Source organism: Onychomys torridus, chromosome 7, assembly GCF_903995425.1.
Source record: "Onychomys torridus chromosome 7, mOncTor1.1, whole genome shotgun sequence".
NCBI lineage: Eukaryota > Metazoa > Chordata > Mammalia > Rodentia > Cricetidae > Onychomys > Onychomys torridus.
Genome location: NC_050449.1, coordinates 44,169,466 through 44,182,650, shown reverse-complemented (window position 1 = coordinate 44,182,650; position 13,185 = coordinate 44,169,466). Strand labels below are relative to the sequence as shown.

Here is a 13,185-nt window from a genome sequence, read left to right as displayed (position 1 = left end):
CATTTTCGCAAACAAGTATTTTTTATAATTAGTCCTCTGAGACAAACTGGAAATGTGAAAATGTACCTTCCTCTTGGCTGCCCTTCTTACCATTTGGCTGAAAACCCTGTCGCTTCCATTTTGAGCGGGTTAGCAACCTGAAATCTTTCCAACCTAGCACAGCCTGCAAAGGGCGGAGTCTGCGGCCAAGGGACGACCCCCTGAACCCTGGAGGTCACTCGCGGGCCTTTCTTCCCCCAACTTCGGGGGGTTCGTTTCCAGACCGCAACCACTGACCTAAAGCTTCGGATTATTGTCAGCCCGGGCTCGTTCCCCAGCTTTTTCTGAAAGAAGGGTGTTCCCTTTGGCACCGCCTCCCTGAGCGGCTTCAGCCGGTCCGACTCTCCCGTCTCTTAGGCCCCTACGTTAGAGCCGGCCGTGCGTCAGTCCCATCCTCTGCGACACCTCTCCTAGGGCCACCCACACCCCTGATCCTCTCCCAACGTGCGCTGCCCGAGACTGCCTCCGAAGCGCCTCGGTCCCCGCGGGTCCTAAACTGTGGCCCGGGTCCTTCCCGGGTGCCCCAGACCAGTTCCCCGCAGAGGAGCGCAGACGCCGTGCGTCCCGGCCGCCAGTCCTCGGAACCGCTTTTACGACACTGCGCGACCGTAGGGCGCGGCTGACGGCAGAGCCGCGCTGCTCTTGGAGAGGTCACTCCGGAGACGGAGGAGCTTTTGGGGCGTGGGGGTCGGTGGCAGTATGTGGCGCGTCTGTGCGCGGCGGGCGCGGAGTGCAGTGCCCAGGGCCGAACTCGGGGCTCGGTGGGCAGTCTTGAAGGAAGGCCCCGGGGCCCCAGGCGGGAGCCCGCGGGCCGGCTCCGCCGCGGCTCGTTGCAGCAGCGGGACCCCGAGCTATGGGGTCCGCTTGCTGTGCGGCTGGAGCGCCGGCTCCGACACAGCGCCGCGTAACCGCTTACTGCGGCAGCTCCTGGGGTCTCCGGGCCGTCGCTCTTACTGCCTCCCTCCGCACCAGAAGGTGAGTGCTCCACCCCAGACCCCGTTGTCCTTCAGAGCCGGTGGTTCCTTGGCGTGGGGGAAATCCTCCTTGAGAGGCCTCTGTGAGCCAGCTCCCTTCAGGATCTATTACTGCCTGGCCCAAGACCTTCCCAGTAGGGATCTCTTCCATTGAAAGAAGAGCTTCAAGCCTGGGGCTATATGCAAAAGGTCTGGATTCTCACGTGCTTTCTCAGATCCACTAGACCGACTGGAGGATCCACCTGCCACTTTTGAAAGTCATGAACTTCTGGGTTGTATGAACTCCCATTGTATCCCCAGGGTCCAGTTCGTAATGGGACTCAGTAAATTCTTTGCATGAAATTGAATGGAACGAAACTCTAAACCACACCGAGAGTTAAGTATTCCTGTTTAAATGGTGCTGCTTTTTCTCCCCAGGTTCCATTGCCTTCCCTTTCCCCTACGATGCAGGCAGGCACTATAGCCCGCTGGGAAAAAAAAGAAGGGGAAAAAATCAGTGAGGGTGAGCTAATTGCAGAGGTAAGTTTTAAAATATGCTGCTGATGTTAAGGGAGTGGTTTTGCTGAGTCCACTGAGCCATAGCTTTCTGGTGCGTAGTTACTCCTTTCTCTTTAAGAAACTTTTATTTTTCCTCTCTCAGTCATTAGAGATGTTTGGCTAGATAAGTTGTCAGCAACTGGTTAAACTGTTTTTTGAGACAGGGTTTCATCTTGTATCTCTGCCTGGCCTGTGACTCAGAGATCTGTTTCCTTTTGCTACCGAATGTTAGCAATGCCTGGCTACTACTACCCAACATGTTTTTTTTTTTTTTTTTTTTTTTTTTTAACCATTCTTTCCAGTCTGTGGTAGTGGGTTTATCGTCATATGAAATTCTAGTCACATTCTAATTCACTGCATGTTGGCAGTACAAACCTAAGCTAATGCTTTGTGTTAAAAGGTTGAAACGGATAAAGCCACTGTTGGATTTGAGAGCTTGGAGGAGTGCTATATGGCGAAGATCCTTGTTGCCGAAGGGACCAGAGATGTTCCAGTTGGAGCCATCATCTGTATCACAGTTGAAAAGTGAGTAAAAAATCCTTGTAATTTGTGCACATTTGGTGCTTCTAGAACATTTTAGCTCAAAGCGGAAGTTCAAGACTTTTGAAGATTTGTTGGGAGGTGGGGACTAGATTTGCTTTATAAACTCCATGTTTTTATGTTCTTTTTCTTCTTCAGACCTGAGGATATTGAGGCCTTTAAAAATTATACATTGGATTCAGTAGCAGCTGCCCCACAGGGAGCCCCAGCACCAGCTCCAGCTGCTTCTGCTGCACCAAGTGCACCTTCTGCAAGGGCTCCTGGGAGCTCCTATCCTACTCACATGCAGGTAAGCCTCAGCCTCTGAGTGTTGGCACCTGGTGATTTTTACTTGCAGGGTTTTTATGGGTGGTGATTGCATCCTGAAAACTTTTCATTAAAAATAGTGCTTGCCATTTGGCAGTGCACAGATATTTGTGACACTTGGTGGCTTTTATTCTTGATTGCTGTCTCTAAGTGTGTGAATTTGGACAGTTCCTTTAACCTTTCTCAGCCTTAGCACAGGACACAGGATAATCCTTGGTTTTCCTCTCAAAAACAATGTTAAAGGTTATGAGGATGATTTTTTTTCCTCTACAAGTAGAATTTATAATAGAGAACAGGCGATGTCTGTTGAATGAAAGTCCCCAGATGAAGTTTTCCTTTGTTTGGAGTGGTGTATTTCCAAGCATAGATGGAGTATTCCAATAATACTCATAAATGACAAAAGTAACAATGAAGAGTAAGTGTGAGTTGACTGAAGCGAGGGCTCAGCAGTTAAGAGCACTGGCTGCTCTTCCAGAGGTCCCATGTTTGATACCCAGCACCCACATGGCAGCTCACAACTGTCTCACTCCAATTCCAGGGGATCTGACACCCTCACACAGACACACGTGGGCAAAACACCAATGCACATAAAATAAAAATAAATAAATCATTTAAAGAAAAGAAGTAGGGAATTAAATGTTCAGAGTGACATTGTAACAAAGCTAGTGGCTATAAGTGCAGTTACCGTGAACCTAAACCAGCTTTTAGGAAACTAAAACATGCTTTTTTTTTTCTTTTAAAGTAGATTTCCTTTCATATGCATAATCTAATTAATGGTTTGTTTCCCATCCCCTCAACTCCTCCCAGATCCTCTCACTTCCCTACCTATCCAAACCCACACCCTTTCTTTCTCTCTCTCATTAGAAAACAAACAGGCATCTAAAAAAAGAATAATAATAAAATAAAATAAAATAAAAATAAACCAGAATAGGGCAGAACAAACAGGGGAGAAAAAAAAGAGCCAAAGGAAAAGCACAAGAAACATAGACACCAAGACACCCCGCACTGAATCCGTTTATCGGTGTTTATGTGGTTCTTATGTTGGAAGTAGGTAAAATCTAAAGGATCAAGATTTGACCTTTCTATAACATTTTTTTTTAAGACAGTGTAATTGGATTTTTTTGGGGGGCAGCCAGCTCACAAATAATACAGAGACTTACTAATTAATTAATTAAGCTAACTAACTAACTAATTAAGCTCAGCCTTAGCTTAGGCTTGTCCTGCTAGCTCTTGGAACTTAGAGTAACCTATTTATATGAGTCTACGTTCTGCCATGTGGCATTACTTCATCTCCGTATTGTCCATCCTGCTTTCTGGAAATTGGGCTGGCCACTCCGCCCTTCTTCTCCCCAGAGTTCTCTCTCTGCCCGGAAGTCCAGCCTGTAGCTCCTGCCTAGCTATTGGCTGTTCAGCTTTTTATTACACCAATCACAGCAATACGTCTTCACACAGTGTACAAATATCCCAGAACAACAGGGTTTCTCTGTGTAGCGATGGCTGTCCTGGAACTCTGTAGATCAGGCAGATCCTCCTGCCTCTGCCTCCCGAGTACTCAAATTAAAGGTGTGTGCCACCGCCGCCTGGCCTACCTTTTCTTAATTTTATAGGAAGTTTTCTGAATGAATCAGTTTCTTTGGAAGTCATGTTCAACTCTGTTGGTGGCAGTCACTTACAGAATTTTGCCTGGTCTTTAGCTTTCACGATTATTTCAGTTTAGCAGCCTTATTTTATTACATAATACCTTCTCTCTCCATTTTATAGTGCTTTATGTTCAGGTGTTAAAATTGGGCCCTAAGAATCCTTTGAGATGATAAAGATATTTCACACACACATACTTTCATTTACTTCACTGGTGATTATGAAACAAAGAAAAAAATTCTGAACAGAAAATAATTTTTAAAGAATTTCTAAAGCCAGGCATTGTGGTACATCCCTTTAATCCTAGCACTTGGGAGGCAGAAGCAGGCAGATAGATCTCTGTGAGTTTGAGGCCAACCTGGTCTACAGCGTGAGTTCAAGGACAGCCAGGACTGTTACACAGAGAAACCTGTCTCAAAAAAACAAAACCAAAAACACTTAAAAAAAAAAAAAAAAAAGGATTTTCTAGATCTTGTTTTATTTTTTCCCACTTCTAGAGACATTATTGACTGAAATTATTTTTCCTTAATATAAGGCTATTGCTACTTAAAAGACTAAGAAGATAGCACATAAAATCTATATTAACATATCACTGTGTTCACAAACTCAGTGAACACAATCATATAAATAGGAATACAATTAAAATTTTTACATGTATTTAGTGTGCATGTGGGTATACTATGCATATATGTTTGGAGGTCAGAAAACAAGTCCTGGAGAAACCATATATCTATCCATCTATCTAAGAATAATAAGAAATATAGTATTTAGTTTTTGTTTTGTCTTGTAATCTTGAGATCAAACTCAGGGCCTCAAGCATGCTAGTCAAATACTCTTCTACTATTGACCTTTATCCTTTTGCTCTAAGAAGAGCTCATAATGTTCACTTTTTCGTAATTTATTTTTATTTTATGTGCATTTCTGTTTTGCTTGCATGTTTGTCTGTGTGAGGGTTGGGTACTCTGGAACTGGTTTTATAGACAGTTTCGGGCTGCCATGTGAATGCTGGGAATTGATCTTAGGTCCTCTGAAAGAGTAGTCAGTGCTTTTAACTGCTGAGCCATCTCTCCAGCCCCATGTTCATTTTTTAAATTTGTGTGTACGCATGCTCATGCTGGTACTCTCAGAGGCAGGAAGGAGATTATGGATTTCCTGGAGCTGGAGTTACAGGTGGTTGTGAGCTGTCCTACGTGGATGCTGGGAACTGAACTCAGGTCTTCAGCAAAAGCAGCAAGAGCTCTTAACTGCTAAGTCATCTCTCTAGCCCTTAATTAAAAAAAAAAAAAAATCTCATATCTAGTAAGTGTGAATTAAGTGTGTGTGTGTGTGTGTGTGTGTGTGTGTGTGTGTGTTTTCCAGAGCTGAGGACTGAACCCAGGGCCTTGTGCTTGCTAGGCAAGCGCTCTACCACTGAGCTAAATCCCCAACCCCTAAGTGTGGTTTCTTATGAGTGAAAAGATAAAAAAATAAATAGATGCTCATTGCTGAACACAGCTAATTCAACAGAGTGGTCTGTCTAGACCAAGATCCTTCTGTAAAAATGAAAAGTATCTATTAGTCTCAACCTGAGAGTTTTTGACCCCTTTCACAGGGGTCGAATATCACATATCTCGCATATCAGATATTTAGATTACAATTCATAACTCTAGCAGAATTATAGTTATGAAGTAGCACTGAAATAATTTTATGTTTGAGAGTCACCACATCATGAGGAACTGAATTAAAGGGTCGCAGCATCAGGAAGGTTGAGAACCACTGTTGTGGTGGAAAAGATACTCCGCATATATACTGAGCAGCTCGTTTTGACCATCTGAAAGAAATCCTTCCCACCTGCCTGTTGGTTTTAATTTCAGAGGATGGGTTAGGGCAACTGGCCAAGTATAATCACCCTTGTTCTGAAAGGTGACTTAACTGGTGGAAAGCTATTAAGCACAGAGCCTTGCTGTGATGGGTAATTGTTTTTTGTTTTGTTTTTTTTTGGTTGTGGTATAATTTTGAACCAAGGTCTCACTGTGTAGTCCAGATTGATCTCAAACTCATGATCCTTCTCTTCTGCCTTTTGAGTGTTGAGATTAATTCCACCAGACCTGGGTGTGACAAGTGATTGAATTGCCAGTCTCCGTCTCTCATGTAAGATCATGCACTTGCTAAATGTTGTGCGCAGTGCCTTCTGGTTAAGCAGTGATGCATTTGTTTCTGCAGGTGGTACTTCCTGCCCTCTCCCCCACCATGACCGTGGGCACGGTCCAGAGATGGGAAAAGAAAGTGGGTGAGAAGCTCAGTGAAGGAGACTTACTGGCAGAGATAGAGACTGACAAGGCCACTATAGGTGAGAGTTCTTCAGTTCTTGGTCGTTGAGTGAGGAGGAGGATGGCCATCCTTTCCTGTACTGAGTGAGTGATATATGAATTTTATAATTCCTGGGATTTACTGCCTGGGGCATGATATTTTATAACAAAGTCACACAGTCACATATGTCAGTTCTGAGCTGTACTCATCAATTGAGGATGTGTCAAGATTTGTTATTGGACCATGGTTTGCTCTCTGCCATGTTCTTACACTATTCAAAAGCAGTATTAGAACTGTCATTGTTTAAATATGAGAAAGTTGGGGGACCAGCCCCTGCCTTTACCTGGGTCCTCTTGAGGAGAGGGATAAGAGATTTAGGCAGAAGGACAGAGGGAGAGAAACAGACAGAACTATACATGGGATAGCCTTGAGGGCCTGGATCCTATCCACCACCCAGAACTTCTTAAAAAGGCTTTTTAGTCTCAACCAAGTGTAGACCTTTCCAAACATCTGGGACCCAGGCCCATGGTCCAGTCATCCTCTTATGCAGTTCTGCTGGGTAAAGCAAGCTCAGGTCTCACCTCTATGGGCTCCCACAGGGAAGAGGGGAGGGGGGAGGGAGAAAGTCCTCCCCCCTCCTTTGGGGCAGGAGAATACCAGAGGATTTCAGATGATTTTGAGGAAAAACAGAATGCATGCCTGCAGTCTTCACGTGTATCACATTTCTATGTGCCCCTTCGATTTATTTTATCCTCAAAAACAAAATCCACTAAGCAGCCGTGCATTTTTGCTTGCATTTATTGATAATCCTAGGTACTTTGAACTTCTTGCCAACTTATCCATAGTTTCTAGAAGCAAGAGGCCCATCCCACCATAGAGGCATAGCAGGACATAGGAGGCATCAGGAAGTAGTGGTCAGACTGCTCTTTACACCTGCCGTTCTTAAGGTAGCTTAGGGCAATTTGAACCAAAGAGGAAGATCCTCCAGCCCACCAGAGCAATTTCATCTCATCCTTTCATATACTACTTCCTCATAGTTCTAAAATGGTTTTTGTTTTGTTGTTTGTTTTGAAATGAGACTGGCCTTTAATCTGCAGTCCTCCAGCCTCAGCCTCCAAGTTCAAGTCCTGGATTATAGGCCTACACAACTCTGCCTGGTTCCCCGTAGCTTCTATTAGAAGAAATGATTCTGTCTTAAGAAAAAAAGCAAAAGGCCAGCAAAATGAGTTGGCGTGGGTAAAGGTGCTTGCCAAACCTAAAATCAAAAAGGTTTGCATCACCTCTGCCCAGCTTGAGTATTCCCAGTTAGGAAGTGGAAGGACTCGTTAGAGATGTATTCATCAAGAAGAGGTGTAACTGCAGAAAGCAAGATCTGGAAGGCAGAACTTGCCCTTGTTAGTAGCTTAATTTTGCTTTTTAAAATTTTTAGTTTAATTAAGTTAATTAATTTCTGAGATAGGGTCTCACTCACTTGAATGGCCTGGAACTCAGAGATCCCAGTGCTGGGATTAAAGGGATGCACCACTATGCCCTGCTGTTTTTCTTCAGGGGAACTCTGCTATGTAATCTAGTCTGGTCTTGAACTTTTGAACTATTATGCTGCTCAGGTTATCTTTGAGCTTGACATCCTCTATTTCAGCCTTCTGATGGTGGGGTTACAAGAAAACAGCCACACCCAGCTTAAGGTTTTACTTTTATGAGTCTTAAGTGTTTGAGGAAAATAGTAGCTGAATAACATATTTCCTGTGGTCACAGACCTCGGTGTTAGCTGTATTTCATCATATTGGAGTATTTATCATACTGTCAAGTACAGCCTTTGAGACACTCTGAGAACACTTTTAGTGCTAAAATCCCGTGCTACTGTCCTGCTTGGTAGTTCTGGTAATTTGACTTCCATGTAACTGACTTTCAGCAGTACATCTGATACCATCTTAGAATCCTGTGAGTTCCACATAAGGGCTGCCCTTGAGGTGTTTTCAGTAACTCTCAGAATGAACCACTGTCTGCAGTCCTGGTAGGACAGATACAGTTATCTCCATATCCACCAGAGTCTCCAGATCTCCGGAAAAGTCATCGTATGTGTTCAGCACAGGTGCAGTTTTTTCCCAGATTGTTTTGATCTCAGGACTTGGAGGACCAACTCCATTTTTTTTTTTTTTCTTTGTTCTGGGGACCGTTTCTAAGTACTTAAAAAACATTGATTTAAATCCCTAACATTTACATGAGGGTGGTATAGTCAGTCATTTATTTCTTGGTAATGTGTTGGTAAACTAATTCAAGGATAGAAGTCTGTAGACTCAAGTTCCCTATATACGTGGATATAGTATTTGGGGGGTGGAGTGGGGTGTATATTACTGAGCTATGCCTCTACCCTAGTACACTTTTAATTGTTTCCAGTTACTTGTAATGCCTAATGCAACAGTGCTGTGTGAATAGTTGTTACACTGTATTACTTAGGAAATAGTTGCAAGAATAGAAAGTATATGTGCTAAGTTCAGATGCACAATGTAACATTTGACCTACAGTTGAATGAATTTAGGGATGCTGAACCTGTGGACAGAATGTTGACTATACTGTTCCTGTTCCCATGTTCCCATGTTAAAGACTCGAAATAGAGGCACAGAGAGTTTGTAAAAGCAAAACCAAACCAAACCCATGCCAGTAGTTTGAATGTGAAAGATCTTTTACTTGAAACCCTGGTAAAGTTGTAAGAATGATGGAGTCTTGGTCCCATAATGTTTTTCTTTCTGCTTAAGGCTTTGAAGTACAAGAAGAAGGTTATCTGGCAAAAATCCTGGTCCCTGAAGGCACAAAGGATGTTCCCCTGGGAACCCCACTTTGTATCATAGTAGAAAGGCAGGAAGATATATCAGCCTTTGCAGACTACAGGCCAACGGAAGTGACCAGCTTAAAGCCACAGGCACCACCACCTGTCCCACCCCCGGTAGGTATGCTTCTGGATTGGGAAAATTACTCTTTCAGCCAGATGATAGCCTAGGTTCCTGTGTGTCCAGATCTGACACATAGGGAAGTGACCGGCAACACCTGTTAACCTGTGGTAGATAGTATGTGCAGTCCACATGATGGTCAGTAGTTTGCCTTCATCTTGAGTCCTGCTGAGAACAAAACTGAGTTACATGTTCAGCCTCCTGCTTTGGGTGTGAAGATCATGCCCATGAGGTGATGCTTTCACTCCACATTTTCTGTTGCTTTATTAAATGCTTGTTTTCATTTTCAGTTCTGGTATTTGTGTATTATAGTTGATGAACATGCATTTTGGACTTTGGAACCTGATCTGATGTGATGTTAGTGTCATACACTTGTGCTCTTCAGCATATACCTCTGTGTGTTTAGAAAAGGTGCATGTTTCCTCACTGTCTTGTATTGATGGGGATGTTGTCAGGGAGCAGTGCAGTCCATTCCTTAAGACACTTGCGAGACATTGGACCTGGTGGTATCATTTTATATCCTGAAGTGAGTAAAGGCAGAAATCAGGTTAGTTCTCCTCAGTGAAAATAAAGAAGCAGCAGAAGCTAGGTGTGTGGTGGTTCAAGCACTTGGAGTGGCTGAGGCAGGAGTCTATGGGTTACAAAGTCTCAAAGGAGGAAAAATGACAGGTGATAAGTATGTTATTCACAGGTCTGAGGCATTTATCTAATTATTCTTTACCAATAAAAAAATCGGGAGTCAGATATTAGGGTAAAAACCTGAAAGATCAGAGCGGCTACCAGTGACCTTCTGTTTCTTCCGTTCCTCATCCTAAAGGGCTGAGATCTCTCTCAGACCTGCTTTATTACTTCCTATCTTCTGTCTGTCCTCAGTCCTCCAAAACCTCTATGGTTAATGGTTTTGGTCAGCTAGTCGCTAGCTCTGCCTTCTGACTCCAAGCAAGCTTTATTGCAGAGTACGATCAAAATATCACACAACCACAGGTCAGTTTAATTCCACATCTCTCCTATTATCTCGACTTGTTTCTGTCTCTGACAGAAAGTGTTCTTGCCATTCATATTGTACGTTAGTCAAGCCAGAAAAGTGCATTTGTGGTCTTTTAGGAAGTGTAGTAGAATACTATTTTAAGGTGTGTTACTTTTGTTTAACTCTGTGACTCTTTGTTACTGTGCCTGTGTAAAATACCTGATTATCTAATAAAGAACTAGTCAATAGTAAGGCAGGGCCAGCAGGCAGAGAGTATAAATAGAAGGAGAAATCTGGGAAGGGGGATTGAAGATCGAGCAGCCAGAGGAGGAGGACACTAGGGGCCAGTCACCCAGCTACACACACAGCAAGCCATGGAGTAAGAGTAAGATACAGAAGTAGGAGAACAGGAAAAGCCCAGAGGCAAAAGGTAAAAGGTAGATGGATGGACTGAATCTACCAGATTGAGCTGAATCCCCAGGGGAGTCTTTGCCCTGGAGGAGATGGGAATTGGGGAGGGGGGGAGGCAGGGAGTGGGGGAGAGGACAGGGGAATTCATGGCTGATATGTTAAATTATAAAATAAAAAAAAAAACCCAAAAAAAGAAAAACCAATAAATAAATAAAATAAAAATTTTTGAAAAAGGTAGATGGAATAAGTTAAAGAAAGCTTATAAGAAACAAGAAAGCTTGTAAGAAACAAGCCAAGCTAAGGCCAAGCATTAATAATTAAGAACAAGCCTCTGTGTGAGGTTTATTTGGGAACTGGGTGGCGAGCCCCCCAGAAGAGCAAAAGAGAATAATAACCTCCAACAACAACAGGGAAGAAAGTAAACATCACTAATTATTATAAAGACTTACAGTATAAAATATGCAATGATGAGTGGATACTTTTTAACTGTTTTCCAAGGTGGCAGCTGCTCCTCCCACTCCCCAGCCTCTAGCACCTACACCCTCACCCCTTCCTGCTGGACCAAAGGGGAGGATATTTGTTAGCCCTCTTGCAAAGAAGTTGGCAGCAGAGAAAGGGATTGACCTCACTCAAGTTAAAGGTAAGTTCTTTGTAAGGAAAGACATTATAAAGTTAAAGTTCAGCTAAATGGTGTCCCTAAGATATATCTGTGTGGGAAGGAGATATCTTTGTTCCTTCATGGAGCAGGGAAAGTGTCATTGTGTTTTATCTGCCTATGTAATTTGAATACCTTTTAAAATGTTCCTTAGTCATAAGAAATCTTAGTAGTAATGATGAGGAAAGGAAATATCTCTCCACATTTGTCCTCAGAACTCCGAGGAGCTCCCTTAGTCTTCTAGGGACCTCGACTCAGGAAAACCCAGGTTTTGTGGCTTTGATGCAGAAAAGAGTTTCAGGACTTGTCGGAACAAAGCTGAATTGGGGTTTTATTAAAAGTAAAAAGTTGGGGGGTTGGGGATTTAGCTCAGTGGTAGAGCGCTTGCCTAGCAAGCACAAGGCCCTGGGTTCAGTCCTCAGCTCTGAAAAAAAAAAGTAAAAAGTTGTTCATAAGCTGGGTGTGGTGGCACACGCCTTTTAATCCTAGCACTCCTGAGGCAGATGCAGGTGGTTCTCTCAGTTTGAGGCTAGCCTGGTCTACAGAGTGAATTCCAGGATAGCCAGGGCTATACAGAGAAACCCTGTCTCAAGAAAAAAAGAAGAAAAAAGATGCTCACAAAAGAATGAAAGAATGGTGTATTTTATTAAAAGATATTTTATTGAAGATTTTTAAGCATGGGGTTAAGAGAAATGTGCTCAGAGAAATAATAATATATACCCAAATGTAGGTATGGGCTTTTTAAGGGAGAGTCATAGAAGGTCAGACATACCCAAGTGTAAGTATGGGTCTACAAGGGAGAGTTGTGATTCAATGTCTTACCATTAGCCATATATACCTCTTTGGTAGCTTTCTTCTCCCTCCCTCCTTCCCTTGGTAAGTGAGATTATGGGGCAGCTCTGAAGGTGCAGTGGATGGAATTATAATATGACACTATAACCAGGAGCCACTAGGGTTGTACAAGGGCTTTATAGTATTGGTCTTCTACTGTAAGTGGGGTTTCTGGTGAGCATCCTAGATAATTGCAGGTTTATCATTCAGAAGGGGGACAGTCTTCAGCAGATGTTAATTGCTGGAATTCTTTTCAGCTGGTGAGAGGCTTCAGTCTACTTCAAGTTGAGAGGCTCCTTTCCCTACACATATCCCCATAATTCTCCCTGTCTTACTTAATTGTTGGCAAAAGTGTATGTGTCTGTTGAGCAATATTGAGTTATAGAACTTGGCTATGCAATGAATCTTGGTGCTAGGTTGATGGAGTGTAGCAACAAGCAAAACAGGGCTGGTGAGATGGCTCATCAGGTAAAAGTGCTGCCGATGTCCTGAGTACTGTACTATCCCCAGCACCCACATGGTGGAAGCAGAGAACTGACTCCTGTCTTGTCCTCTGACCTCTGTGGACTGCGTGACACCCTGTGCATGGGGGTTGAGCTCAGGTCACCAGGCTTGGCAGCAACAACCTTACACATTGAGCCTCTCAGCAGCCCGGTTTTCTTTCCCCTTTTTTTTTTTCAAAAAAAATTTTTTTTATTTGATACTGAGGGTAGAAGCTAAGATCTCATTTATACTAGGCAGGTACTATAACACTCATGTATATTCTTAGCCCTCTCTTTACTTTTATTTTGTGATAGCGTCTCAGAATAAAAAAATTGCCCAGGCTGGCCTTGAACTTGCAGTGTTCTATCTTTAGCTTCCTGAGTAGTTAGGCTCACAGGCCTGAACTACTGGGTCCTGTTTTAAATTCTGTATTCTTCCCATTACCTTGTGCTGCCTGTCCCTGCTCTACCAGCCATAGTCACTGAAGGAAACCACAATTTTGTCCTCAGATCTGTAGCTGTGTGCACTCAGCCTGGTTCCCTCTGACCACCAGGCTGCTGTTTGTTT

At 43.3% G+C, this 13,185-nt stretch overlaps 1 protein-coding gene across 1 annotated transcript in view; it reads left to right on the top strand.

Annotated features, from left to right (window-relative positions):
- The first annotated feature begins 431 nt into the window (after positions 1-431).
- Dlat (dihydrolipoamide S-acetyltransferase) overlaps positions 432-13,185 on the top strand; it is a 29,852-nt gene continuing 17,098 nt past the window's right edge. The window contains exons 1-7 of the mRNA XM_036192873.1: positions 432-1,014; positions 1,431-1,532; positions 1,951-2,075; positions 2,229-2,379; positions 6,237-6,363; positions 9,080-9,267; positions 11,148-11,289. Of these exons, the coding sequence (XP_036048766.1) occupies positions 739-1,014; positions 1,431-1,532; positions 1,951-2,075; positions 2,229-2,379; positions 6,237-6,363; positions 9,080-9,267; positions 11,148-11,289 (1,111 nt within the window). The 5' untranslated portion in view covers positions 432-738. The remainder of the gene's footprint in view (positions 1,015-1,430; positions 1,533-1,950; positions 2,076-2,228; positions 2,380-6,236; positions 6,364-9,079; positions 9,268-11,147; positions 11,290-13,185) is intronic.